At 36.5% G+C, this 27,047-nt stretch overlaps 3 protein-coding genes across 4 annotated transcripts; 2 read left to right on the top strand and 1 right to left on the bottom strand.

Annotated features, from left to right (window-relative positions):
- The first annotated feature begins 15,122 nt into the window (after positions 1 to 15,122).
- On the top strand, positions 15,123 to 17,988 carry LOC145057947 (uncharacterized). The gene is made up of 11 exons (XM_079005863.1): positions 15,123 to 15,626; positions 15,713 to 15,807; positions 15,888 to 15,945; positions 16,070 to 16,264; positions 16,385 to 16,464; positions 16,543 to 16,625; positions 16,929 to 16,980; positions 17,334 to 17,402; positions 17,497 to 17,583; positions 17,668 to 17,729; positions 17,822 to 17,988. The coding sequence occupies exons 1-11, from the start codon at positions 15,509 to 15,511 to the stop codon at positions 17,871 to 17,873; spliced, it is 951 nt and encodes a 316-aa protein (XP_078861989.1). The 5' UTR covers positions 15,123 to 15,508; the 3' UTR covers positions 17,874 to 17,988.
- A 397-nt stretch (positions 17,989 to 18,385) lies between these two features.
- On the top strand, positions 18,386 to 20,731 carry LOC145059326 (uncharacterized). Its single transcript, XM_079007180.1, has 7 exons — positions 18,386 to 18,782; positions 18,928 to 19,139; positions 19,216 to 19,497; positions 19,582 to 19,855; positions 19,932 to 20,155; positions 20,241 to 20,277; positions 20,517 to 20,731. Exons 1-7 carry the CDS (start codon positions 18,425 to 18,427, stop codon positions 20,633 to 20,635), a joined length of 1,506 nt encoding a protein of 501 aa, XP_078863306.1. The 5' UTR covers positions 18,386 to 18,424; the 3' UTR covers positions 20,636 to 20,731.
- A 57-nt stretch (positions 20,732 to 20,788) lies between these two features.
- LOC145059325 (clathrin interactor EPSIN 2-like) lies at positions 20,789 to 26,378 on the bottom strand. 2 transcript variants are annotated; one of them, XM_079007177.1, is made up of 12 exons: positions 26,081 to 26,378; positions 25,172 to 25,259; positions 24,931 to 25,062; positions 24,761 to 24,839; positions 24,588 to 24,671; positions 24,339 to 24,484; positions 24,062 to 24,265; positions 23,919 to 23,960; positions 23,688 to 23,783; positions 23,166 to 23,556; positions 21,568 to 23,077; positions 20,789 to 21,471 (listed from the first exon to the last, which is right to left on the bottom strand). In XM_079007177.1, the coding sequence occupies exons 2-12, from the start codon at positions 25,192 to 25,194 to the stop codon at positions 21,080 to 21,082; spliced, it is 3,099 nt and encodes a 1,032-aa protein (XP_078863303.1). In that variant the 5' UTR covers positions 25,195 to 25,259; positions 26,081 to 26,378; the 3' UTR covers positions 20,789 to 21,079. The 2 variants fall into 2 exon arrangements, with proteins under 2 accessions (XP_078863303.1, XP_078863304.1); XM_079007178.1 differs by having other exon boundaries at positions 24,062 to 24,262.
- Between the last annotated feature and the right edge of the window lie 669 nt (positions 26,379 to 27,047).

Below are 27,047 nucleotides of genomic sequence, written 5' to 3'. Positions count from 1 at the left end.
TGTGGTATATTGTGACGCGTCAATCATAGGTTTTGGTGTGGTACTGATGCAGAGGGGTCGGGTTATTGCTTATACTTCGAGGCAGCTGAAGCTTCATGAGGTGAATTATCCCACTCATGTTTTATAGTTGAGGGCAGAGGTTTTCGCCCTCAAGATTTTGTGACATTACCTCTATAGGGTATGTTGTACCATTTACCTGGATTACAAGAGCTTAAGTTACTTGATGGATCAACCAAATCTGAATATGAGGCAGCACAGGTAGTTGGATGTGTTGAATTATTATGATTATGAGATCCTTTATCACCCCGGGAAGGCCAACGTGGTGGCCGATGTGCTTAGTTTCAAGGTGACGAGTGCACCTGTTCGAGATCTATGACTGAGGCTGATAGTGATTACTCTATTATTGGATTGTAACGCTTGTATCAGGTATTATTTATTTCTCAAATTTTTAGGGTTTTAGACCGGAACTCAACGAGTTAGGGAGCTCCAACTCGTCGTGTAAGGATCATATTGGACGTGGGTTAAGGGTCTACTTGACGAGTTGGAAGGCCCCAAATTGACGAGTAGACGCTGGAAAGGAAAATCCTAATTTTCAAGGCTTGTACCCTATTTAAAGGCCTTAAGCCTCATTAGTAGCCTCCCTTATCGCCCCATCGTCCAGAGAAACACTAGTTCACCCATTTCCTCTCATTGTGTGTGTGTGTGAGAGAGAGAGAGAGAGAGATAGAGATAGAGAGCGCTTAGAAAGTGACTTTTGGAGCTCTTTTGGAAAGGAACTAGAAGCTTGAAGAGGATATATTGAGTAGAAGGTAGTAGATCAGGGATTTCCTCCAGTGTTGTAGCTACATTGAGATATAAAGTCGAAACCTTGGCCTTTTATTGCTTAGATCTTCTTCTATGAAAGTTTATGGTCATTATTAGCCTAGTTTGGGACTATTCTTGGATTTAAGCATGATATGAAGATTTGGCTTCAGATCTGGATATCTCAGGGCCTTTGTGGACTTAAAGTTGCCAACTTTATCAAGTCTTGGCCCTCCTTCATGCTCTAATACCCTTGATAAGCTTGTTTAAGTGTTTCTAGCCCTTTGATGCCTTGCATGGATGTAAAGTTAGCAACTTTACATGGTATCTCAACCTTAGGGGACTGGATCTGTAGTTTGGGGCTTTAGAATCGACTGAAAAGGGCTGAATATGTTAAGACTGGGAAAACTCGATGAGTTGCCCTAGTAACTCGACAAGTTGGATCGGATTTCCCCGCCTTCCGGATACTAAGTGAAATTGATGAGTTGATGAGACAACTCGGTGAGTTGGCTAGGGCTTATCCCGATTTTTTGAACACTGAAGGAACTCGACGAGTTGCTAGATGCACTCGAAGAGTTGGGGTCAACATGGACAGTTGACCTTGACTTTGACCATGGTTGACCAAGTTTGACTTTAAGGGTATTTTGGTATTTCGGGATTTTGACAAATAAGTCACTTGGCGATTGTAGGCTGTTGAGTTGGAGTTGTTGATTGGGATTGATCTTATCGGTTCAACATTTCTTGAGAGGTGAGTCTCCTCACCATACCAATGGGTCGAAGTCACAAAGGCCGGCCCATTATATGATATGTGAATTGTTAGTTGATTATATGATATGTCGGTATGGAAATTGTATGGAAGACCCAAGGGGTTCTCGTGGCAGTAGATTAAGACCATGTGGGGGTTCCCATGGCATTTAGTATAAGTCCTTGGAGGGTTTCCAAGGCATCCTAGTATGTTTACATGTTTAGCTCGTATGATATTTATTTGGTTAGTGAAGACCATGTGGGGGTTCCTGTGGCAGGTAGTCAAGACCACGTCGGGGTTCCAATGGCAGTTAGTAAAGACCATGTGGGGGTTCTCATGGCAGTTAGTGAAGACCATGTGGGGGTTCCAATGGCAAGTAGTTAAGACCACGTGGCGGTTCCAGTGGCACTCGGTATTAGACCTTGGAGGGTTTCTATGGCATCCTTATATGTTTGTATGCATGACTTATGTGGTATGTGTAGCTTATAGAGTTAATATGGATTATGTGATTATGTGGATTGTGTGGGGTATGCCATGGGGAACTCACTAAGCATTAGCTTACAATTTGTTGGTTGTTTCACGTACTTCAGAGCCTAAGGGAAAGGGCCCAGCTTGATGGCACGACGTGCACTCTCCGACGATTTTATTGGGGACACTCTGATATTATGAATAAAATGTTTGATATTGTGGATTTTGAAAACAATTTTGATTGGTATTTTATGTTTATTGGAAACGATTTTGTTAATTAAAAATGAAAAATTTTATTGGAAATTTGGGTTGTTACAAGTTGGTATCAAAGCCTTGGTTTGAGGGATTTGGGCACACTCTCGGGTGCGTTAGGACTCAAACTAAGGAAATGGTAAAATTGTTTTCAAAATTCAACGTTAAAACTTCTTAAACTGAAAAAGGAGAGTGCAATGTACGTAATCGGTCGAGCCCAAGTAAGTGGTTCCCCAATATGTTAGTCATGCTATACTGATATTTGGATTATGATAGTCGAATGGATTTTGCTATGTGTATGCTTTAAAAATTGTATACGGTTAGGATCTTATAGCCTTAGAATGATTGATTTGGCGTTATTTCATGTTCCTTGTCTGGTTGTGGTCCTAGGGTAGAGTCTATTATTCGAAAGTCTATTTGATCATGTTCTGTGTATAATTTGCATGCACAAGGAACCTGTTATGATTGATCTGATTTCTGGTTTGATGTGGATGGAGCAAATCTTAGGATAGCCTAGGATTTGATTTATGCGGTATCCTGTGAGATATGTTTTGTTCTGGGACGAATTAGAGTTATCAGGTAGAGCCTTGGGGAAGGTACAGGTAGGTGTGGAAGGTAGTTTTGGCCCCGTACTACTGAAAGCACAGGACCGGTACCCGAACCAGTGTTAGATCTGGAAGCTTTAAGGAGAACCGGTATGGAAGGATCCCCTTTTTGAATATCCTGATCATTATGTTTTATGGTATTTCAGAGCAGTATGGTGATAACACGACATGGAGCAGGGGGTTAGGATCAGGATCCAGATATGGGTCGGGCGACGGTTACAAGCCCATTGACGAGAGGCTGTGCGAGCTTATTGCAGCCAAGGTTACGAGGGGCATCCTTGACGCTACCCTAGTGATTTTTGGGACAGTTAAGGAAGGGATTGCAGACTGTGTAGAGTCGACAGAAGAGCTATGTAGATAGGCACCAATCTGATTTGGAGTTTCAGGACGGAGATATGGTACCCCTGAAGGTGTCACCCCGGAAAGGTGTCATCTGGTTCAGGAAGCTAGGCCCCAGATATATCAATATTTTCAGGTTTATTGCATGGGTGGGAAAGGTTGCCTATCGTTTGGAATTGCCTAAATAGCTCAATCAGATCCACAACACTTTTCGAGTATCTCAACTACGGAAGTGTTTGGTTGATGATTTTGTAATGGTGCCTTTGAAGGACATTCAGGTGGATGAGCGGCAGAACTACATAGAGACCAGATATGATCCTCGATAGGAAGACCAAATCCCTAAGAAACAAGGAAGCACTGGAGGGGCTCAAAGTGGACTTGGGAGCCTAAGGTGGAAATGAGAGAGCACTATCTGGAGCTATATGTAGCAACGGACTTTGAGGACGAAGTCTGATTCAAGTGGATGATAGTTGTAACATCCGGTTCTGAAGTATGTTTTATTTTTATTTAAGATTTGATTTTGGGGAGTCACCACGACGTGGCGAGGCATTTTCTAGTCGTGAGTCTTTTTGAATCACCACGACGTGGCAAGGAGGGCCGCCGTGTGGCCGCCGCTGACGTCTTAAACCCTATTTTTCGGGTTTTTCACCTATATAAGGAATGAGGAGGCTAGGGTTTGCTCACCCTCAGCCTCCACCACCCTCTTAAACTTAGAAGACACTCTAACTCCTTTTCCTCTATTGTTGAAGCTTTCTTGAGTGCTTTTGAGAGATCTTAAAGGAAGAAGCAAGAAAAAGTAATCCAAGAATCATCAAGAGTGTCCCTATCTCAATTTTGGACCCTTGTAAGTGTTCAAGGTTCCACATTTTTTATTATAGAGTGCTAGATCTTGTATTTTGTCCCATTTTCTTATTGATCTTGTTAGATGGAATGGTGAGATTTCATAAAGGTTGCAACTTTATGAATCTCGGGATCATTTGGAGTAGTTCATGATTTGGATCTGAAGTTTGGTGGGTTGTTTGAGCCATGCATAAGATTTTGGCCATAAACCCCCATTTTGACCTAAGTTGAGTCTAAGACAAGCATTTCTAAAAAGCTCCAATTTTTAGGATGGTTTTAGTATCATAATCCCTTATAGAACAAATAGGCTTGAGACTTAAGGGATTAAGTGCTTCTCGATTAAGTTCATGCCATAGTTATGCTTTATAGACTATACACTTTAGATCTAGACCTCTTGGTGGGTCTTAAGGGATAAAGTTGGAAAATTTATCAATTTAGACCATAATAATGATCAAATTTGGACCATGGAACCTATGGGATTAGAGGATTTGGCTTAACCCGTTGAGACACTTTGTGATGGGTTTTAGGCATAAGAACAGTCCTATGTGCTCATACAAACCCTAATGCTTGGATCTAGGTTTCTCTCTTGTACATGCTTTGAATCCAAGACTAATAAACTTAGATCTAACATATTATAAACTGAATTAGGGTTTATAAAATTACCTTTGATTGCTATATAGCAATAACAATCAATTCCTTGCTTGGATTGGCTTCAAAAGCTTAGTGCCTCAAGTGCTGCACCTCTAATGGAGTCAAAAACACCTTATGCAACTTGGATGAAGAGGAGAAGAAAGGAGGCTGCCCAAAAACGACTAGAAACCCTAGAGAATCCGTTGTCCACGTTTTAGGAGCCTAAGGGGTCCTTTATATACTTGTGTGGGCTGCTAGGGTTTCAGTCAAAACCCTAATGGACAGCTTAAACTCTAAGCAGCCCATGGAACCTTCTGGATAAAGACCATGGACGAAAATATGATGGGCTTCCATCATAATTTCGTTCACCCCTTATTCCTTTAGCATTCCTTAGCCCAATAACTCAATTATCCAATAATTGCAGTCCAGTCCCCTAAATTTAATTAATCTCTTTTAGCCACAAAATTAATTCATAATTAATTATTGACTAATATTAATTAAACAATATGATTTCTCCTTTAATATATTATTCTCATAATATATTAATAAATCATATTTAAACCTCTCTCTTCTTAATTCATCCTACATATTGCTATGGTGAAGGCAACTCAAAAGGACCATGCTCATAATCGGGTCAAGTACATACCAAAATAGTTATGGACTTTGACACTAATCCAACAGTCTCCCACTTGGATAAGTCTAATAACTATTTTCCGTATGACTTCAGAACCTGATCAGCAATCGTAGCTTTCAAAAGCCGCTGTCAACTCTGATCTTATCAGATAGCGTGTCCTCTAGATAAGGGATTATTTATTCCTCCATTCTCAAGATATCGTATAGACAAAAGACATGAATTTCAATCATTCTCTCTATACTGTTTCCCGACTTCCAATTTATGACGACTGACAACAGACTACAATTGAACACATCAACTTAGTCCCGGCTTGGCCAAGCGCTTAGGTGTCATCACTAAATCATCGAGAGGCCCACAGATATCTCTTTTATCCCACTTTGGATAAAAGGAATGGATAAACTTCGACTCAAATGCTCGCTTGAATTTACTGATCGAATCACACACAACAATAAGTTTTATAACACCAAGTTACTGGTGCGTTTACTTATTATCAATGTGCAACCGACCAACAAATAACAACTCACACGTCTCGGTTTCAAGAATATACAATATTATCGTCTTACTAATCACTCGTGATAAAACCATGAAGTGATCCAAGTGAGCGTGGGTTTAGTCCAATACTCTAATCTTATCAAAGCACTCATGAACTCTGCAGCAAACTTGTGCTATGTCTAAACCTTTCAGACAATCTACAGACTCTTCATGACAGCCTTCCTTCATACTTACTTCCAACGTATGACTGACTGTGGATGTTTGAATAACCTAGTTATTCTGGAAGTCAAAACATGCAAACTGAAACATAATAATAATACTTAATGCTATATGGCCCCAAACTTGTGAGAGTAAATAAAACACTTCTATTTAACCACCATATTGATTACTCATTATTATCGTTTAATGTTTCGGATAATCAACTCATTACTTGAATTACAACAACAATTGTCCCATGCTCTAAACATGCACACTTTGTTTCCTATGATCCATGCTTTGTGAAATAGATCAATTGAAAAACTTTTTCAATGATGCTCATTTCACAATTCCTTAATCCCCATTGTTAGTGTAAGAACACAAGGTTCTTGCCACTACTAGAATATGCTAGATTCTAACATTTTACGAAACGATCCTTTCGCAAAGTCATAGCACAAAAGTCACCAAGACTTGGCCAATGAAATTACAAAGTACTCTATCGAAATTGTTACAAGACAATTCCATAAACGTGAAGTCTCACATTCAAAGTACATTCATTTGAACATCCTTCCTGCATAAAAGTTTCTAATCTAGGCATAGACTCTCAATATCCAACTCCCAATATGGAAACATTTCCACATTTGCCATATGACAACTCATTCTTAATAGAATCTTATCTATTCATAATAATGTCGATATGTTCCATCCAATATCATACTTCCAACTACTCACAAGCGAGCAATCATCAGTGAACTTTGGATCGTCCTTTGATGGTTGTTTGATTATTTTAGTCAAAACCAATTCTAGTCCTTTTTCCCTCTTAATGCGCTAGACAATTGGAAAAAATTTTAGAATGGTAAAATATTATAGCATTTGCAATCGATCCTATACCCGAAGCGTATGGGACACGATGCATAATGTCTTACATAAAGATATGATACTTTACCAATCGTTTGCAATAATATTTTATGTGTCATGTTCTCACAATTCAAATTATGAAGAGGGATGCCGTAATCATAATCGAAATTTAAGAACACACAATGTATCCTTTGACTGAAGATATTAAAATTTCTCAATCTAAGCTTTAGATTTTGAAACGAAGTAAAATATTCTCTCCCTTAATTATATCAAAACAACTTTTCAACCCATGCAGCTTTGCAAATTGAATCTTTGTTTTTCTATAATTAATATTGCTAACTTGCAATACTTTCCATAATAATCATAACACTTATGCTCCTACTATCATGATGATTATTATCATATAAGCATAACACTTATGCTCCCACTAGCTTTGACATGTATTCAGAAAACAAATGAACTTCCAGAAAAACAATGCCTATTGAATTTCTGAAATTCATATTTTTAATACCAGATGCTTCGATAAGCCTTTATCTAAGCTTCTTAAACTTATACACCTTTGCCTTAGATAGCTCATATGTGTGTTTAAACAATTTAGAACTTATGTTACTAAGTTCCAAATCTTCAAACTAATTGTCAAATCTCACAATTCGAACTATGGAAAGGGATGTCGTAACCATAATCGAATTTTGAGAATACAATTTTCACAATTGCTATCTTCTTAAAATCTCTCTTAGTGAAAGCATTTTCTCACAGTCATTTTCATGAAGGAGGGAATCTTATGACACTTAGATTTTATGGTGTATGAGTTCCTATCCATGTGAGTTTGCCAAAACCAAAGTTTGTGACAAATTCAACCTCATATGGACTGAACTTTCTTAATCTTGATTTCTTGTCGAGTGCCCACCATGTCTTCCAAGTAGTTTAGTAACTTGTCCTAACATATCAATGTACTTTCCATCGACTAAGGCTCTAGTATGCATTCAAATGAGAACTCATAGAATTCACATACACAATTAACTCAATTGGAATGGCATAGAAACAAAATGATGTCAGCACGATAGGTTGTAAACCTCAAGTCGTGTGCTAGTGATGATCGATAAGGTTTATTCTTGATTTGTTCTTGAAACCTTTCAAGACCATTAAGACTCCCACTGACTCCTTGACATATAAGATTCTCTTGTCAAGAAACATTTCTTGACAAAGCAAATACTCAAGAGTTAGTGTAGTTCTTATCAAGACAAAACACTTCACATAATTGGTCCTAGTTGGTCTTTGTCTTATCCAAGACAACACAACTTACCAATTTCAAATGTGCAAGAATAAGAAAATTTTTCTAAATTCCACATTTGATGAGTGTTATAAACCTACTTAAGACTTTTCACTCAATGTCACAATCTTGACTCTAAGACTTGATATTGGAACGAAGTATGACTGACTTATTGATTTAACCATTTCTACAATACTCGATTCCTCTTCTTAGACATGCAATTGCACTAAGACTCACTTAGAGGATCTATTGAGACATGGTTCTTAATCTTTAAGACTTATCATAAAACACAATAAAAGGTACTCTCCCTTCTTCTTAGAAAAGAGAAACTTTTATCTTTCTGCCTACTTGATTCTTCTTTATTCGTTCTACTATTCATTTAAACTCTTTCAATCAACTCAGAATTACACTTAATCTTATAAGTATGATCATATTTACTAAACTTTAGTAAATCATGACGAATATCTTTGTCACTCTTGTGGTGGACTTGATCAACGCACAACCTTGTGTACTCGATCTCCTTGTCCTTCAATTGACACTTTGCCAAAGAATTAGTCTAAGTTTCCCAAATGTGAAAGTTTTTCATTCATCATACAATACACATTGCATGATTCCAAGTTTCTGTCCGATTGAAACTTGGGCGATGAGAAACTCTCCCTATTTGGTAAACTTCTGATATTTCCACAAATAACATAATTAAGAATTAAATCCATTTTGCTAATAATAGAAGTGCACAAACATCAATTTTTTCATATATTTCATTGCAAGGATAAACAAATAAGATAAAATCAAAATTCATTTTATTGCGGAAAAAATTTGTCCTTAAAATGCAATTCAATTGAAAAACTATGTTATTACATATTTCTTAACAATCTATTCTAACTCCAAGTAGTAGCTCAAGAACCCAATCTTCAAGAAATGCGACCGAAATCCATTTCTTCACGATCAGATTTAGCTCACTTCTTCCCTTAAGCTTCCTCTCTTTTCTTCGATTCTACAAAACATCAAAATGTAATATTATCACATCATGTATTAAGAATCTAGAATAGGAACTTAAAAGAGTTAGATAATGGATTTTACCTGAAGTGGAGCCATACGTCTTGACTCTCCCATCTCTTAGATCTCTCAAGTAAATAGGACAGCTTCGTCTCCAATGCCCCTTCTCTTGGCAATAAAAGCAAATGGACTCCTTTGGCACAACACATCGGACAATCACAGACTTAGTTCTTTCTGGACTTCCAATGTTGCCAGTGTCCATTGAAGTTTGGGAGCTTGATTCATCAGACAAATTTGCTTGACCAGCACGCCAAATCATTGCTGATTCAGCAGCTATAAGCAAATAGGTGAGATTAATGAGGGTCACGTCGTGATCCATCATATAGTACTCTCTAACGAACTCACTATATGATTCAGGAAGTGACTGGAGAACCCAGTCAGCAGCCAACTCACTTGAAATCTCGACACCCAACATTCTTAACCTATCAATGTGTGACTTCATCTCTAAGACGTGTGCACACACATGTTTCCCATCTTCGTGTTTACTTGCCAAAAGGGCTTGAGTGAGCTTGAACTTTTCAAGCCTTTGAACTTGTGGGTCAAGGAGAACGATTGGAGGAGGTGGAGGAAGTGAAGCATGACTCTCATTTCCTTGATCGTATCTCGGAACGTCATCTTCATTTGGAAAGCTTGTTCCAAAGGATTTGGGAAGACCATTGTAAGATGTAGACATCTACAAAACGGGAGAAAATTCAAGTTAAGTTGATTGAGTCCTTAATAAAACACCCAAATGAGTTATTAAGGCTAGGATCCAACACAATATTCTACAACCTAGAAGAGGGATGTCGTAATCTAGTTGCAGAATATTTGAAGGTAGGTAAATGACGATTCACCAATTTCCACCATGAAAAACGAAAAGGAATATTAAGTTTTAAATGAATTGAAACTCCTAGATCTTTTGAGATTCATTGAACTTTTCAATGGCATGTTTAATCTCGATTATGCCCTACTATTTGTGACTGGGATGCCGAGGATCACAAACAAGGTGTGAATAACCATACGAATCACGTGGTGCACCCAATGCTACTATCACCTAATCAATGTGCCGGTTAGCCACACACGCTCCATTGATCTATGACAAACATCGAGTCACCCTTCGCTACCAATGTCATCCCCAAATTAGTGTGTCGGTTAACCACACACGCTCCACTAACGTTTGACAGGGGTACGAAGTGTAATTCTATGGATTAGCATACAATTTCACATTTTTCCTAAAGTAATTATAATGGAAGGTTTCTGTCCTATCCTACCCGTTCGGCTAACGACCCTCCACTAGTCAAGAGTGCGGTGGGTAAGAGTGGATACCCATTCAATCGCCATTTTATAGGCAATTTCCTTAAACACCCCTTATAGACCAGCTTCGTGAATGAGGCCTACTAACGGTAAGACTGACTGTTTACTCATACATATATATATAATATTAGACTTTTAATGTTATATATAATATAGGGTGTATTTTACACTTTTAAAATACTAGGTGGTTTAATTTAGTGAATTATACTTTTAATTTAATTAAATGTAAACCAAAACTTTATGGATTTATTAAATCACTTTTAATTATACATGTTAATTAATTAATAAAACCATAAGGGTGAGATTTGAACTTTTTCAAATTACTAGGGTTTTAGAATTTAACATTTCAAAATTAAACTTTTAATCAACTTTTAAATCCCAAAACTTGAGGGCAAGTTTTGAGACTTTTCAAAACATAAGGGATCAAATAACAAATAACATAAATTAAACAATTAATTTCATAATTATCTATATTTGACCTAATCTTATTTTAGTCATTAGATAATTACCAAATAACTTTAAATAATCCATATTTATCACATAAACAACCAATATTTAAAAGATTTGAAATTATCTATTGTTTTGGCATGGATAAACACTTAATTAAGATAAAATTCGGATTTTAACTTCATAAAACAAATTAAGCATCAAGTCCAAGTCAAAACAGCAGCCAAAACCCGAAAATCCCTCTGTCTGACCCCTGGACTCGCCGAGTCAGGGACTAGACTCGCCGAGTTCATCCACTGACTCGCCGAGTCAGGTCGGGCAGAGGCCAAAAAATTGTTTTTTCAGCAATAATTCAACATAGCATCACATACAACTGAAACCAATCAAGGCTCTGATACCACTGATGGGTTTTAGGCATAAGAACAGTCCTATGTGCTCATACAAACCCTAATGCTTGGATCTAGGTTTCTCTATTGTACATGCTTTGAATCCAAGACTAATAAAATTAGATCTAACATATTATAAACTAAATTAGGGTTTATAAAATTACCTTTGATTGTTATATAGCAATAACAATCAATTCCTTGCTTGGATTGGCTTCAAAAGCTTAGTGCCTCAAGTGTTGCACCTCTAATGGAGTCACAAACACCTTATGCAACTTGGATGAAGAGGAGAAGAAAGGAGGCTGCCCAAAAACGACTAGAAACCCTAGAGAATCCGTTGTCCACGTTTTAGGAGCCTAAGGGGTCCTTTATATACTTGTGTGGGCTGCTAGGGTTTCAGTCAAAACCCTAATGGACAGCTTAAACTCTAAGCAACCCATGGAACCTTCTGGATAAAGACCATGGACGAAAATATGATGGGCTTCCATCATAATTTCGTTCACCCCTTATTCCTTTAGCATTCCTTAGCCCAATAACTCAATTATCCAATAATTGCAGTCCAGTTCCCTAAATTTAATTAATCTCTTTTAGCCACAAAATTAATTCATAATTAATTATTGACTAATATTAATTAAACAATATGATTTCTCCTTTAATATATTATTCTCATAATATATTAATAAATCATATTTAAACCTCTCTCTTCTTAATTCATCCTACATATTGCTATGGTGAAGGCAACCCAAAAGGACCATGCTCATAATCGGGTCAAGTACATACCAAAATAGTTATGGACTTAGACACTAATCCAACACTTTGAACCAGTGCCCACGACGTGGCCTAGGTTGCCACGGTGTGGCGACTAGGGAAAACGCGTCTGTTTTGTCGTTTGAAAGCCACAACATGGCCAAGGATGGCCATGACGTGGAGAATCAACCTTGACAGTTGACTTTGAATTTTGACTTGTAGTGACTTTTGGTCAAACCCCTAGTTTGGAATGGAATATAAGGTTGTACTTTATATGGTTGTATAGGAGGTTTGTAGCATTTGTATTCACATCAATAAGAACAATATCATTGTTTGTTAGGTGAGTTTCCTTACTAAACTCGTGGGTCGAAGTCACCAACCCGGCCCACTAGATTATGTTTGTAGGATGATAGTTGTCTTTGTAAAACTTGCTAATATATTTGTATGTGCTTGTTTTCTTTGTGACTCTTGTTGATATGATTGTATGCTTAACTGTAGGGGTGAAGTAGATCCAGTACCAGTTGAAAGATACCGAAGGGGGTAAAATAGACCTAGTATTGTTTGAAAGATATTGAAGGGGGTGAAATAGACCCAATACCGGTTGAAAGATACCGAAGGGGGTGAAATAGACCAAGTTTTAGTTTCAAGTTGTTATGTATGTTTGGTATGGGGTATTTTGGGGGAAATTCACTAAGCTTGTGCTTACAGTCTTATGTTTATGGTTTCAGGTACTTCCAGTTTGAAAGGGAAGGGTCTGGCATGATCGCACCACATCCACTAGCATTCCGCATTTTATGAGATGATTTGTACTATGATAACTATTTTATAGATTATCACATTTTTTATGGATTTTGAAATGAATTAATGATGTTTCTGTTGGTTTTAAAATGAAATTTTTACATAGTAATTTTGAGGACGTTACAAGTTGGTATTAAAGCCTTGGTTTGATGGATTCGGGCATACTTTTGGGTGTGTCTGAACTCAAACTAAGGAATTGATAATCTTTTGATAGGAAATGAGTTTTCTAAATAAATCTTTACAAAGAAAATGGGGTGTGACGTGTGCGTTCAATCAAGCTCAAGTAAGTATTTCTCAAAATACTCATACATGTTTATTATTTCAGTATATATATATATATATATATATATATATATGTGTGTGTGTGTGTGTGTGTGTGTGTGTGTATAGCATGCTAGATTAGGGATAAGGATTTGCTCAAAATTTCATGGTAGGATGCTAGGAGAGATGCCTTGTATGTCGGTTGTAAGAACCTTTAGAACTACATGCTAGTATAGGTTTCAGATGATTAGATAGAGTGGTCTAGTTAGATAGTGCTCTGGTTTAGAACTCAATGCTTGAATGTTGCTTGCTTTGTGCTTCTAGGGACCCCACTGGTGTCGGATAATTATTAATAGAATACGTTAAATTACATGTTGTGGGGATTAGATAATTCTCGAAGGTTAGGTTCTACCCTATTGCACAACTCTTGTTTGAGTCCAACCGTTATAGGGTGGGATCTGGCGGTCGAAAACTATCTGATGTCGATAACATGTAACTATATTCGTAAGGTAGTTAGAAGATGTTGGAGGGAGTGTCTTCTGCAGCTGATGGCAGAGGGTGATGAGAACCCTAGGAAATCGTGGGGTTGAGACATATTTTTCACAAACAACATTTTTTTCTTCCTAATACACACTCAAGATCATGACTTCACGAGTTCTCGTTCCTAATTTACCCTAGTCACTTCAAATCTTCGATACTTCCAACTTCCAAGTTCCACCCAACTCCTTGGTTCGTCAATGGCTTCACCTCCATCCGATTATCTAAAGGATGCGATTCGATTCACACAAGGTATCAATTGATACCTTTGATTACTGGGTTGCTATTAGCATTTAGCCACTTTAATACTTATTTTATAGTGTAGTTCATAAATCCTAAAGGTTAGCTATTGATTCAAATAGTTTTCTTATAAAGTTGTGTTTTAAACGTCCTTTGCTTTTGTGCATTGTGATTTGTGAGTATTGAAATTTTGTTAGGAATTAGAATCATATATTGACGGATTTTAAGGAAAGTTTGCATATGAATCATAGTAATCTTAAGTAGGGGTTAAGTGTATAATATTTGCATACAATCTATCAGTTTTGTCTTAATTTTAATGTTATTTTTTCTTATTTTTAGAATTAACTAACAAATAAATTAGATACACTGACAACCACTGATATATACTTATGATTTTTTCAAGAATGATGTTGAAGTTGGAAATAGTGAACTAATATTTTGAAATGTTAATTGTGTGTTTTAAACTTTGGATTGTTTTTTGGAATTTTGTTTGTGTGTTTTATACTTTGTATGTTTTTTTTAGTTTACAAGGGGTAACAAATACACTAGAATCTTATATTTACTCATTGTTAACATTTAAACAAGTAATATGTAATGTTATTTTTCAAATTTTTTGACATTTGAAGAAACAAATATAGATGATTGCGTTTTCGGGTATCTCTGATATTTCTGTATCCAAAATTGTGGATACAAAATCGGATATCAATATCTATTTTTGGAAATTTTCGGATATACGGTTATGAACACCCCTAATTAGTGGATTATGTGGAATTTATGCCTTCGGCTATGCTCAATCCCACAAATTATTATCAAGATTTTTGAGGATTTTTATAGTAACTAATTAGACGTAAAATTACTTTGTAAAGAAATAATTTTGTTCGCAAAACAATATTGAACTTCAACTTGGTAATGTGTATTTGCTAGTTAGCGAACATGTTTTTGGGAGGATTATAGTTGTTTTTTTATGAGTAAAATATTAATGGTTATCTAAAAAAATAATGCGAATCTTTATTGTATTTTTATGAATAACTACAATATTTTTTTGTTAATGTCATATTTTATTAAATAAAAAATCCAATATCATGGATTACCACCAATAGAAGCAGATTGGATTTATCCAAAAGATTTAATTAAATATAAAATAAATAAATTGCCAACATGCACAAAAAGATGAGAAAAAAGTATATATACTTGAAAAAGATCTCCGAGGCAATTTCGGTCATTCCGTTTTCCACCGATTAAGAATACGAACAACAAACAGTCCTAAACCCTCCCTCACCTCTTCACAAAACCCTGTTTCTTCTTTAAGAATCCTTTTCATTCTCCACTCTTTCCTTCAAATCGTTCTCAATATATAATTGAAACAGACTTTTTTTTTTCTTCTCTTTCTTTTGCATATTGCATTAAATCCAACAATAAATTCTTAGGTGGTATTTAATTTGCTTACGTAAGGTCAAAATTTTGTTTTCCTCCCATCCTTTTACACTTATTCCTAAACATTTGTCGATTTCAAAAGCAACAGGAATGGGGATTTTGTGATTTGGGCATTCTGGGTTTCTTGAATTCGGTGTTTTTCGCAAGTATTCTAAGATTCTTAAAGGGTTTTGATATTGAATCATGGTGTCTTTTAAGGGTCTTTTTACAAAGAAGACATTGTTCGCCCTTTTTCTCGGACAGATTCTCTCCCTTTTTATCACTTCAACTGGGTTTACATCATCTGAGCTTGCTAGAAGAGGTTTGCGTTTTCGTTAATTATTTTAGTACTTGTATAATTGATTGTAATATAGTTTCTAATTTATGTTGTTTTATGTAATAACTTAGGAATCAATGCACCAACATCACAGTCTTTAGCAAACTATGTGTTGTTGGCGATTGTTTATGGTGGGATTTTGATTTTCAGGAGACATGAGATGAAAGTTAGTAATTAAACCTTCATTCCATCTTTCTTCTCATATCATAACATTTTATTAAAGTTGATTGGTTTATAACATTACAGGCAAAATGGTATTATTACTTACTTCTTGGACTTATAGACGTAGAAGCAAATTATCTTGGTAAGTTTATAAAACGATATAATGTTTAATAATTTCTTACAAATTAACCATGCTTAATTTAATAAATATATATATATATATATATATATATATATATATATATATATATATATATATTGAGCAGTGGTGAAGGCATATCAATACACGTCATTAACGAGTGTAATGCTGCTGGATTGTTGGTCAATCCCATCAGTCATAATCCTGACGTGGCTCTTCTTGAAAACAAACTACAAATTCAAGAAAATTGCGGGTGTTGTCATTTGTGTTGCGGGTCTTGTGCTTGTTATTTTTTCAGATGTGCATGCAGCAGATCGTTCACGTGAGCATATATTTAGCGTTTTACTTTCAATTTCATTTTTTTTACATGTAAATATGATACGGGATTTAGGATTTTACTATATGTTTTTTTTTTTTACTTTTTTTTTATGTGTATGGATAGAGAGTGGGAGCAATCCTATTAAAGGGGATTTGTTGGTTATTGCTGGAGCTACACTTTATGCTGTCTGCAATGTTAGTGAGGTGAGCAAAAACAATTGTCATTTATGCAAGAAATAGCATTAATGTTGTGCATACACTTATTGAAAAACCCTTGTGCAGGAGTTTTTTGTGAAAACAGCTGATCGAGTTGAACTCATGGCAATGTTGGGTCTCTTTGGTGCCATTTTCAGTGGTATTCAAATGTATCCTTCTTTTATATGCAACATTTTGTTTAAAATAGTTTAAAGGGTTACTACATTTATTTTATAGAGAGCTTCTAAGCCAAAAAAAAAAAAACACCTATTCACTTGACATTTGACACCCGTTTCTTTTTGTTTTTGTTAAGTGTTTTTTCCCATTTACTGTTGCTTACATATAAATTATTTTTAAAATATATTTTGACCAAATGAGGGCATTTTTGAGGAATTGGAAGGAAAAATAATACCACTTTGATCTTGTTTGTATATTTTTTTACATTATTTTGTGGTCTTTAACAATGTCTATAGAAGCGTACTTGAGCGTGAGGAACTAAAATCCATCCATTGGTCATCAGGAGCGGTACTCTTTCTCTCTCTTCTCTCTCACACACACACACACACTAATCATGTGTGTGTGTGTGATTGTACTTTCATCTATAGATTTATTCTACAAGGGGCTAAATGCAAGAAATAATAAAGTACTTCCATTTATTTGTGTATTACAACATCCTACCTTCATTTTCTTTTTTTGAGCATTTCACTTCAAGATTTCTTTTTGTATAACAATGCTATGTAATTGGGTAGACTTATAGAATTAACGATACTGTAATAGAAATAATGAAAGTAGGATGTTGTAATAATCAAATTAATGGAATTAACCTACAAAAAAAATTCAAACACCTCTATTAAATACATGTTGTTTGTTTTTCTTAGGTGCTTCCTTATGCTGGATTTGCAGCAGCAATGTTTCTATTTTACTCAGGTGTGCCAATCCTGTTAAAGGTGAGACTTTGCAACATTCTTTATACATCTTTCTAGTTATGGAAATTTTAAGAACTCTATGATTGAAGTTTGTTTGTGTTGGTATAAAATGCAGATTAGTGGGTCCACAATGCTAAATCTGTCTTTGTTGACGTCAGACATGTGGTCAGTTTTGATACGTATCTTTTTGTATCATGAAAAGGTTTGTAAAGAATATCGAGTTTAATTTTTTTAGTTTTTTTTTTTTTTTTTTTTAAACGAAGCTGACATTGTCACATATCGTCAGGTCGATTGGATGTACTTTTTAGCTTTTGCTGCTGTTGCTGTTGGGCTTGTTGTTTATTCAGCGTATGTTTCTTATTTCATTATCTTTTGGGCTTAATAGAAAAAGCAAAATGAAACCCATCATGACTAAGTTTTTTTGATGTTTTTTTTTGCAGGTTTGATAAGGAAGAAGACAAAAGCCATGGTGATGAGGAAGCTGGTGTATAAGAGATTTGATATGAAATTTTTTTATTTTTTTAGGTTGAAGTAAAGTTAGACAGGTCTCTCTTAATTGTGAACAATCTGAGTTTTTTTGGTAGTGATATTGTACAATCGATGAAAATGGTATCTTTGGTTTTGAAATTTTTGTAGTTTTAATGTTTGAATCTAATTTTTAATGAGCTTAGAAGGCTTTAGTAGGTTGACCATGAAATCTATTTATAACTTCATCCGAAGAGTATGAGAATTTTTTTATCCTTCCATTTTTTTTCAGTCTTTAACTTTTATTTCCTTCTGTTTTTTCACACTCAATAAGTATTTTTAAATCATCTCGTCTATTCTGATATTCTTCTATTTGTTTAGTTAAATCTAGAATGAACTTTTGAACCATATACTGATTTTTGTAACATTTTAGAAGATTTATGACGAAATTAAAAATAAAGTGTAAACTCTACCAAGTATTGTCATTTAGCCATAGTTTATGGGGGTTTTATATAAAATTAGTTTGTAAGTAAAACAAGCCAACGGAATCTTGCCAGTCTCCAACCCCCAAACACAGCATGAATCTCTCCTCCTCCGTGTGTCGCCACCGCTCTCCTCCCTCATCGCCGGAGAACTTAATTTCAAATTTTAAAGGTTTTACACTTCCGAGCTACCCGATTAATCCGATTCTTACCAAGAAAAACATTGGATATGATAATCTTCGGAAATCACGGCCTTCAGTCCACTCCAATTCCATCGTCGTTAATTCTTATGGAGGAGACAGAAAGGCCTACGACGCCACTTCAGAGTCGTCTCCGGCGAAGAAGCTACGACAACTACTTGATTCTCCCGGAATTCATCAAGGCCCTGCTTGTTTTAATGCTCTCAGCGCCAAGCTTGTAGAGAGAGCTGGCTTTCAGTTCTGCTTCACGACTGGTACCTTTCTCATAATCATTTGTAAAATTTCGATTCAGGCATCCTTTTTGGGCATGCTTCAAAGAGAATGGTGAAAACTGGTTTTAATGTGCAACCTCGTCTGATCAATCCTATAAATTTTGCTTGTGATGGATTCTCTCGCTAGGTTTTGGAATATCGGCTGCTCGATTAGGCTTGCCAGATACCGGACTAATATCTTACGGAGAAATGGTGGAGCAAGGGCAACAAATTACAGAAGCTGTATCCATTCCAGTGATCGGCGATGGTGATAACGGATATGGAAACGCCATGAACATGAAGAGAACTGTGAAGGGATACATCAAAGCAGGATTTGCAGGAATAATTCTCGAAGATCAGGTTCATTTCTTAACATCAACTATCATTATATTCATCTGTAGGTCCTACAGATTGCTGATAATGCTCAAACTGCAAGGTATCCCCAAAAGCTTGTGGTCATACACAAGGAAGGAAAGTGGTATCTAGAGAAGAAGCTGTGATGAAGATAAAAGCAGCTGTTGATGCTCGGAAAGAGAGTGGTTGTGACATTGTTATTGTAGCAAGAACAGATTCACGTCAAGCATTGTCCTTAGAAGAAGCTCTTTGGAGATCAAGAGCTTTTGCTGATGCAGGAGCTGATGTACTTTTCATTGATGCACTTGCTTCAAAAGAAGAGATGAAAGCATTCTGTGAAATCTCTCCTGGAGTTCCTAAAATGGTTAGCAATCTTGTTTTTGATCGTTAACATAAAAAAGCTATAACTTTAAGGATTCTTAACTTTTTTTTTCTGATTCTTGTGTAGGCTAATATGCTTGAAGGTGGAGGGAAAACTCCAATACTGACTCCTTTAGAACTTGAGGAGATAGGATATAAACTTATAGCTTATCCTCTTTCTTTGTTGGGAGTATCCATTCGTGCCATGGATGATGCATTGGTGGCTATTAAGGGAGGGCGTGTGCCTTCTCCTGCAAGCATGCCATCATTTGAAGAAGTCAAAGAAATCTTGGGTTTCAACACCTATTATGAAGAAGAAAAACTTTATGCTACTAAGAACACTCAACCTGTGTGGCAAACAGGTTGGTCAAGAACCTCACTTTTCAAAAGGGTTTTTTTGCTTGTTTGAGTGATTGATTTTGGTTATGTGTTTGCCAGGTGGCGGAAATCCGTATGGTATTAGAAGATGGGGTCAAGATGATAAAGAGCAGACAGGTGAAGGTGAAGAAGCATCCAAGCCTGTTGTTGAACTGATGAATCCAGATATGTATAAGTATGGTGGAGGAGGTTCAAATGATCCTTTCTCAGGGATCTGGTCTCGTTCTTTAAGAGTCAAAATCACTGGGCGAGATGGCTTTGAGAAACTTGATATCCGAATTCCTGTATGTCATTTCTTTTAAGTGAAAAAAAATAGTAATGAAAGAGCTAATTCAGGGACTAATATTAGTGGATGTATGATGTTTTCAGGCTGGTTTTCTGGATGGCATCACGAATATTGTCCCAGGTATCATTTCTCTGACAAGACGTTATGGCTTTGTACTTATCTGACATGCATTACACACAGACTATGTCAATGAGACAAAAAAAAATTGCAACTTTTGACCCACACAAAATGATGGATCATGGACTTGTTCTTGGTCTTTTGTACGTGCAAAAGATGTGAACGTCTTTCTCATCCTTGTTATTGAAAATATGCCTAAAAAGTTTGTCTAATCCTATTCAATCATTGATTTTGTCATACAGCTTTGGGAGGAGTAAACATAAAGGCATTGCTAGATGATGTATCATTTGAAGTGGGAGGAAAGCTGTTGCTAGATTTTAAAGATTCAATGGGTGACAGGATACAAGTCTTTCTGGAGTAAAATATGTTTATCCTTCTTTTAAATAAACTAATTACTTACTAGTTTTGGTGCCCATTTTACGTCATTCTGATTGAATACACATATTGTTTGCTCTTACTTTGGTTGAAAAATACACACTTATACAAAAAGCGAAGAAAGTTGGAAGATGAATAATTAAAAACAATAGTGAATCCTAATGTTTATTGTTTGCAACTAGGCATTACATGGTTCAAGAATCAACAAGAAACCAAAAAAAATGTTTTAAATGTATAAAAAAGATGCAACCTGAGACTAGCTGTCCTTGATGGTATACAGAAAGCTATATGTAATGAGACAAAAACCTGAATAATGTAAATGAACATTACAAGAAAAGAAACTCATAACAAAATTACAAAGTGAAAGAATTCTTATATATCACAATAACATAATGGGGTTGGGGTTGGGGTTGGGGTATGGCTGAAAATCTTATCTGTAACCACCATAAGGTTGTGGAGCATATCCAGCAGCACCTCTACCCATCATTGGATTATTATTATAATTTGCAGGCATGGCTGAGCCAGGAGGATACCCTTGCTGCATCTGAAATCCTTGACCCATGTTCATTCCCATATTCTGAGGAGGCATAGGGTTCATTCCCATGGGCTGGTTAAAGCCAGTGGGTGCACCCATCATGGGGTTTGGTGTGGGTCTTAGAACAGAACCAGCACCAGCACGTCCCATTCCAGAACCGGAACCCATGGCCTTACCCATGGAGACATTTGAAACGACTGGGGTTTGGCTAGGTTTTTCCATCCTCTTTTCCTTACGGTTTATGGCTTCAAAGTCGATTCCAATGTCGGATAATGGGTTTGTTTTAGCTGCACACATGCATAATAAGTACATAACTAGTAAGTATCATATTCATATATGATAATGTGATCAGTTTGACACTAGAATGACTAGGGTAAAGTTACCTCCAGATATGTTCAAGTTGACAAGGCCTCGGTTCAATGTATCAGCCCAGACTGTTGATTTGGTCTCAAACTTTTTATCCGTTGGTTGTTGTGGTACTAGAGCGAGAGCACCTGTTGAAGTAGTCAGAGCTGGTGGTTGTTGTGGTTGATAGAAATTTGAAGGGTTGTATTGTGGGGCAGGTGTGACTTGTGATAAGGGCGCCATTGAAGCAGAAGAACTGTGTGGCTGGAAACCCCCAAACAAGTTGTTTGACTGAGCATGACCATTGGAATTGGTAAACCCTGGTTGTGGCTGTGAGACATTTGGCTGAGCAAGTTGACCATTTGAAGGAAAACCACCAACACCAAGAGATGCATTTTGGCCACCCTGAGCCACAAAACCAGGCTGCAATAGAGACTGGCTGCCCTGAGCTTGAGCTTGCAACATCAATTGGCCACCCTGTGACGGAAAACCAGACTGGCCGCCCTGAGCTGGAAAACCAGGGTGCAACACGGATTGACCATTGGCCCCTGCCCCTGAGACACTCACACTACCCAACTGAGAAGAAAAACCACCATTTTGGCTGCTGCTTTGGGGTACAGACTGGCCACCCTGACCTGGAAAACCTGGTTGTGGTGCATATTGACCACCATGACCTGGAAAACCTGGTTGTGATGCATATTGACCACCTTGAGCTGGAAAACTTGGCTGTGGTATAGACTGTTGGCCACCTTGGACTTGTAAAGCTGACTGTGGCATAATAGACTGCTGGCCACCTGGAAGTTGAAAAGCTGCTGACTGTGGCATAGACTGCTGGCCACCTTGGAGTGGTAAAGGTGCTGACTGTGGCATAGACTGCTGGACACCTGGACTTTGAAAAGCTGACTGGTGGCCACCTGGAAGTTGAAAAGCTGACTGTGGCATAGGCTGCTGCTGCTGGACACCTGGAAGTTGAGAAGCTGACTGTGGCATAGACTGGTGTCCACCTGGAAGTTGAAAAGCTGACTGTGGCATAGGCTGCTGCTGCTGGACACCTGGAAGTTGAGAAGCTGACTGTGGCATAGACTGGTGTCCACCTGGAAGTTGAAAAGCTGACTGTGGCATAGACTGCTGCTGCTGGACACCTTGAGGTGGAAAAGCTGGGTGTGGCATAGATTGGGCAGCTTGAGGTTGAAAAGGTTGACCACCTTGACCTTGGGATGAAAAAGTAGGTGGTTGGCCAAATGGGGTTGAAAAACTTGAAGGAAATGTGGTCTGGTTAGGTTCTGCTGAAAAACTAGATGTTTGACCATTTTGAGAAGGAAAAGCAGTTTGTGAGGGTCCAGGTGGAGGCAATATATCAGCTAAAATGTCAACAGTTGAATCAAAATCAAACGTATCCCCAAATCCCCCTGACCCTGACATTGGGTCAACTGAAAATGATGGTGGTTCAGCAGTTGTAGTGAAGGGTGATGTTGGTGGTTGAGCTGAAAATCCATCAGTAGAAGGAACAGCTTTAAAAGGACCATCACCAAACGGATCATCAAATGCCTGCAATGCATAAAGGAGTGTACATTTACAATATAAGCAAACTATCAATATGTGTGTGTAGAATCCAGCTTTTAAGACACTCACACACCTGACTTGTCGATGAGGTGTCGAAGGTGAGATAAGGATTAGTATTTGCTGGAGGATGAACTTCAGTGGTTATAGATGAAGTAGATGTTACAAGAGCCAATGCATTTGAAGAAGAGAAAGACTCCGATAGAGAACCAAATAAATCCTCCATCTCTCCGCCACCTGATGCTTGCGGAGCAAGGGCAACGGCAGGAGCAGGAGCAGGAGCAGCACCACGGGGATCAAAAAAGTCAAACCCGTCGTTTTCATTGTTGACTGTCACTGCAGGTGGTGGCGGCGTAGTGGTAACTGGAGGTGGTGTGGCGGCGGCAGCTGGTGGTGGAGCAGCTGCTGCCGGAATTTCTTGATGGTTAATGTTCACCTGAGGTGATGATGTTGCAGTTTCTCCATTCCTTCAAATGCTTATAAGTTAGACTAGATTCAATTATTGTATATATATATATATATATATATATATATATATATATATATATTATAATTTACAAGTAAATAAATCTTTTGACTTATTAATTAATTAATTCACCTCTTGGTATCAACAGGGCTATGACCATCACTCACAGCATCTTCATAACTAGGAGGCCCACCAACATTTTGTCCAGATAACTTTGGTTCAAGCCCCCTGCCCTCACCACAAAAAAAAAAAAAATATATATATATATATATATATATATATATATATTTCAATTTATATATATAACAAGGGTATTTTGGTCTTTTTAATCAAAAAGCAGATTCCTTCCACCATCTAAATTACCTTCCATCCGGAGAAGCATCCTCAACTCTAGCACTGCTTCCTCTGCAATGAATATAAAATCATAAATATAAAGAATTATCATTTTTCAAGTAATAATAAACAAATCAATGAAATTAGGTTGCTATAATTGGAAAGTTGTATACCTAGAAGAACGATGACCATCATCTTCAAATGATCGATCCCTCTCTCTATCAGAGCTTTGACTTCTTGTGCCATAATCACCATCATTGCTTCTACTTCTTCCACGATATTCATCATCACCCCATTCTCTTTCTCTCCCATAACCATTACGATCTTCTTCTCTATTACCAAAACGCCCTTCATCTCCCGATGTATTACGGAATCTACTTCAAAAGGTTAAAAAAAGTCATTCCACTATCTAATCATAATTTCTAAGAATCTAAGATATTCACTACTCACTTGTCCCTGCTGGCATTTGCCTTCTCTCTTGCTTCTTGTAGTTTCTCTTTATCATTCACGAGGGCAACAAGAATCTGAGACTTCTTCCTTATATTGCTCCCTTGATCCCTCCCCGTTGAATCAATATATTGAAAAGAAGCCAACGCCTATTAAAAAATAAAAACATTAATTTATAAAAAAAAAAAAAAAAAAAAAAAAAAAAAAAAAAGAAACTCAGAAATAACAAAGTTACAAGGAATAAAAACATACAGTTATTTGGTTTGCATGTTCTCTGATATCTTCAATGACACGTTCCGATCCGTTTATCACCAAATACTCAAGAACCGTTAAACCCTGGTGCAGAAAACAAAAGTACTTAAAATGACAAAACTACCCTTGACACATGTTGGAATAATTTACAATGGATGGGTAGAGTTGTAAACCTTGAACACATGGCGCCAGTTCTTTCCAGTATCACTGAGGCGCTTCCAAACTACTGACATGATCATTTGGTATTCATGGCTGAAAAAATAAGAAAAGCAGATTAATTTGGGCACTAAATAATCATTTTTTTTTGTTTTAAAATTTTATAGGAAAATAAGGTATGTCATACTAGTTTCTTGAAGCCTGTGCAATATCAATAAGATGAGTTCCATGAGGACCCCATGGCTCGTTGCTGGTAGCATCAAGAACCTTTTGTTCTATTGAAGGAACTTTAAGAACTTTCTTATTTACTCCTCTCTTACTGCAATGAAAAAGGATCAAATCCATATGAACAATCATGATTGACATAGATAATTGTGATGATATAAATAACAATGGTTCAAATGAAGGATAAATCTTTTATTACTTACATGTCCCTGAATGCCTTCTTCATTTTCACCTAGAAGAGCACTAACCCTCTTCAAGTGAAGCACACACTCGAAGAGTATTCAAGTCCAGCTGGAAAAAGGAGACCAATAATAATGTTTAAGTGACAATGCTAAATGGGTAATAGAAGTGAATATTGATATTTAAGTAACAATGCTAAATGGGTAAAAAAAATTCAAAGTACAATGCTCTAATGGGAAGAAATGAAAGTAAAACGCAAAAATAAACAAATCAATGAAAGTATGTTCACTAATCACTATGTTGCCACTCCTTGCATTTAACCTTAAGCAAAATAAAGTTAAAATAATGGCATATAAGTTATTGACAACCAGGTTTGTTGTGATTTGTATCAAACTGGTTATATAATCCTCTAAATAATGAAATAATTATAAGCAAAAATGGGATACATGAACACTAAAAACTTATTAAGGCAACATGATTTGTAAAATTCTGTAGCACCAAAACTCAAATGTCTAAAAAGATTGCCTTAAAGCCTAAAGATGAAGAACAGAGTTACAGAGCCAAAATAAAATAAAGATCGACATATAGTCTTTAACAGTTCCTTAATTATGATGACAAAACCGAATCGAAATGCAAAAAAGAATAACAGCCATTAAATACACCAATTACATAACTTCACACATCTAGTTAATCCTCACGACTACAAATCAAAACAGCAAAACCTTCAACCAGGAGAACAAAAAAAAAAAAAAAAAAACCCTAACTAATCACAATGACGTATGAGCTAAACACACATCCAATTACATAACAAAAATTACGAACAAATACGAATCAGAAGTCTACAATACAAAACAAGATCTAGTCAATCGAGAAAATTGAAACTAAACTAACACAGATCAGAAAAGTGATTTTTCGAAGAAAAGGCATCGTACCTGATCGAACTGAAGATGGCAGATCTGATAAACTGGTATCTTATAGTAAAAGATGAATCGAAAGATAAAAAAGATGAAGAACGGATGGTCGATTGTAATATAAAACACTCAAAACTCAAGATTTATTTCTGTTTTTTGTTGAAAAAATTGAACGAAAATGATATAGTAAACAGAGAAAGGGTTTGGTCTTTCCTTTTTGTTTCTCTGTCAACAACAATTAAGGGAAGGCGTAAAACTTAAAAGATGAGAATTGAGATTTGAGAAGAGACAGCGCACCTTAGCGCGGAGAATTTCTGGGATACATGTATTGGTATTACTATTTATTTCCCTTTTACTTTTCTTCCTTGTTTTTCAAAATTTTGAGACTTATTTATTAAAAAGAAATCAAACTAATTTTTTTTTTTGTATATTTAATAATATTCCAGTATGTTAATTTGTAGCTGGCATGTATAAGTCTTTGTTGGGTGTTATGTCAAAAGTTATTCTAAACACACATGGCCGTCAAAGGTCATGGGTGGTGTCACAAGAAGATTCTAAATATTCTATAAAACAAACTCTTGAAAGCATATGAAGAATTCTTAGACATATATAAATTCTTGTACTTTTTTTTCATTGGAGGTCTTATATATAAGTTTATACTTTTTGTATGGCTTCTATAAGAGCTATTCACTTTCAAGCCAAATATCATATGATAACCATGTTTTCAACTACTATCACAAAATGGCTATCAAGTTCGTAAAAAACATATCGGATAATTGCTTTCTCATTTTTCACAAAAAAAAAAAAAGAAAAGAACAGGTTGTGAATTCACAAATTTGTGTCGTAAGTGAACTTTGTGAACTTTTCGAATAATTCAAGAAGTTAGCGAACTTCTGCATGATTAGCTATGTCTTAGTCTCCCACCAAAACAAAAAATATTCCTCAAAATTGACCAGTTTCAAGACTCGTTTCAATACACTTGGAAAGA

Source organism: Lactuca serriola, chromosome 6 (assembly GCF_051521515.1).
Source record: "Lactuca serriola cultivar US96UC23 chromosome 6, Lser_US96UC23_V15, whole genome shotgun sequence".
In the NCBI taxonomy this organism is placed as follows: Eukaryota; Viridiplantae; Streptophyta; class Magnoliopsida; order Asterales; family Asteraceae; genus Lactuca; species Lactuca serriola.
The sequence above is the reverse complement of the archived record's forward strand: the minus strand, read 5'-3'. Positions and strand labels throughout refer to the sequence as shown.

Bases quoted from the DNA above. Each gene is read 5' to 3' on its own strand.
- LOC145057947 (XM_079005863.1), top strand. From the start codon at position 15,509: ATGGTGTCTTTTAAGGGTCTTTTTACAAAGAAGACATTGTTCGCCCTT. The intron at 16,465-16,542 runs GTGAGCAAAAAC...ACCCTTGTGCAG, and splicing joins CTGTCTGCAATGTTAGTGAG to GAGTTTTTTGTGAAAACAGC. The intron at 17,730-17,821 runs GTATGTTTCTTA...TTTTTTTTGCAG, and splicing joins GGGCTTGTTGTTTATTCAGC to GTTTGATAAGGAAGAAGACA.
- LOC145059326 (XM_079007180.1), top strand. From the start codon at position 18,425: ATGAATCTCTCCTCCTCCGTGTGTCGCCACCGCTCTCCTCCCTCATCG. The intron at 19,498-19,581 runs GTTAGCAATCTT...ATTCTTGTGTAG, and splicing joins CTCCTGGAGTTCCTAAAATG to GCTAATATGCTTGAAGGTGG. The intron at 19,856-19,931 runs GTTGGTCAAGAA...TGTGTTTGCCAG, and splicing joins TCAACCTGTGTGGCAAACAG to GTGGCGGAAATCCGTATGGT.
- LOC145059325 (XM_079007177.1), bottom strand. From the start codon at position 25,194: ATGAAGAAGGCATTCAGGGACAT. The intron at 24,485-24,587 runs GTATGTTTTTAT...ATTTTTTAATAG, and splicing joins AACATGCAAACCAAATAACT to GCGTTGGCTTCTTTTCAATA. The intron at 23,078-23,165 runs GTGTGTGAGTGT...TATGCATTGCAG, and splicing joins ACACCTCATCGACAAGTCAG to GCATTTGATGATCCGTTTGG.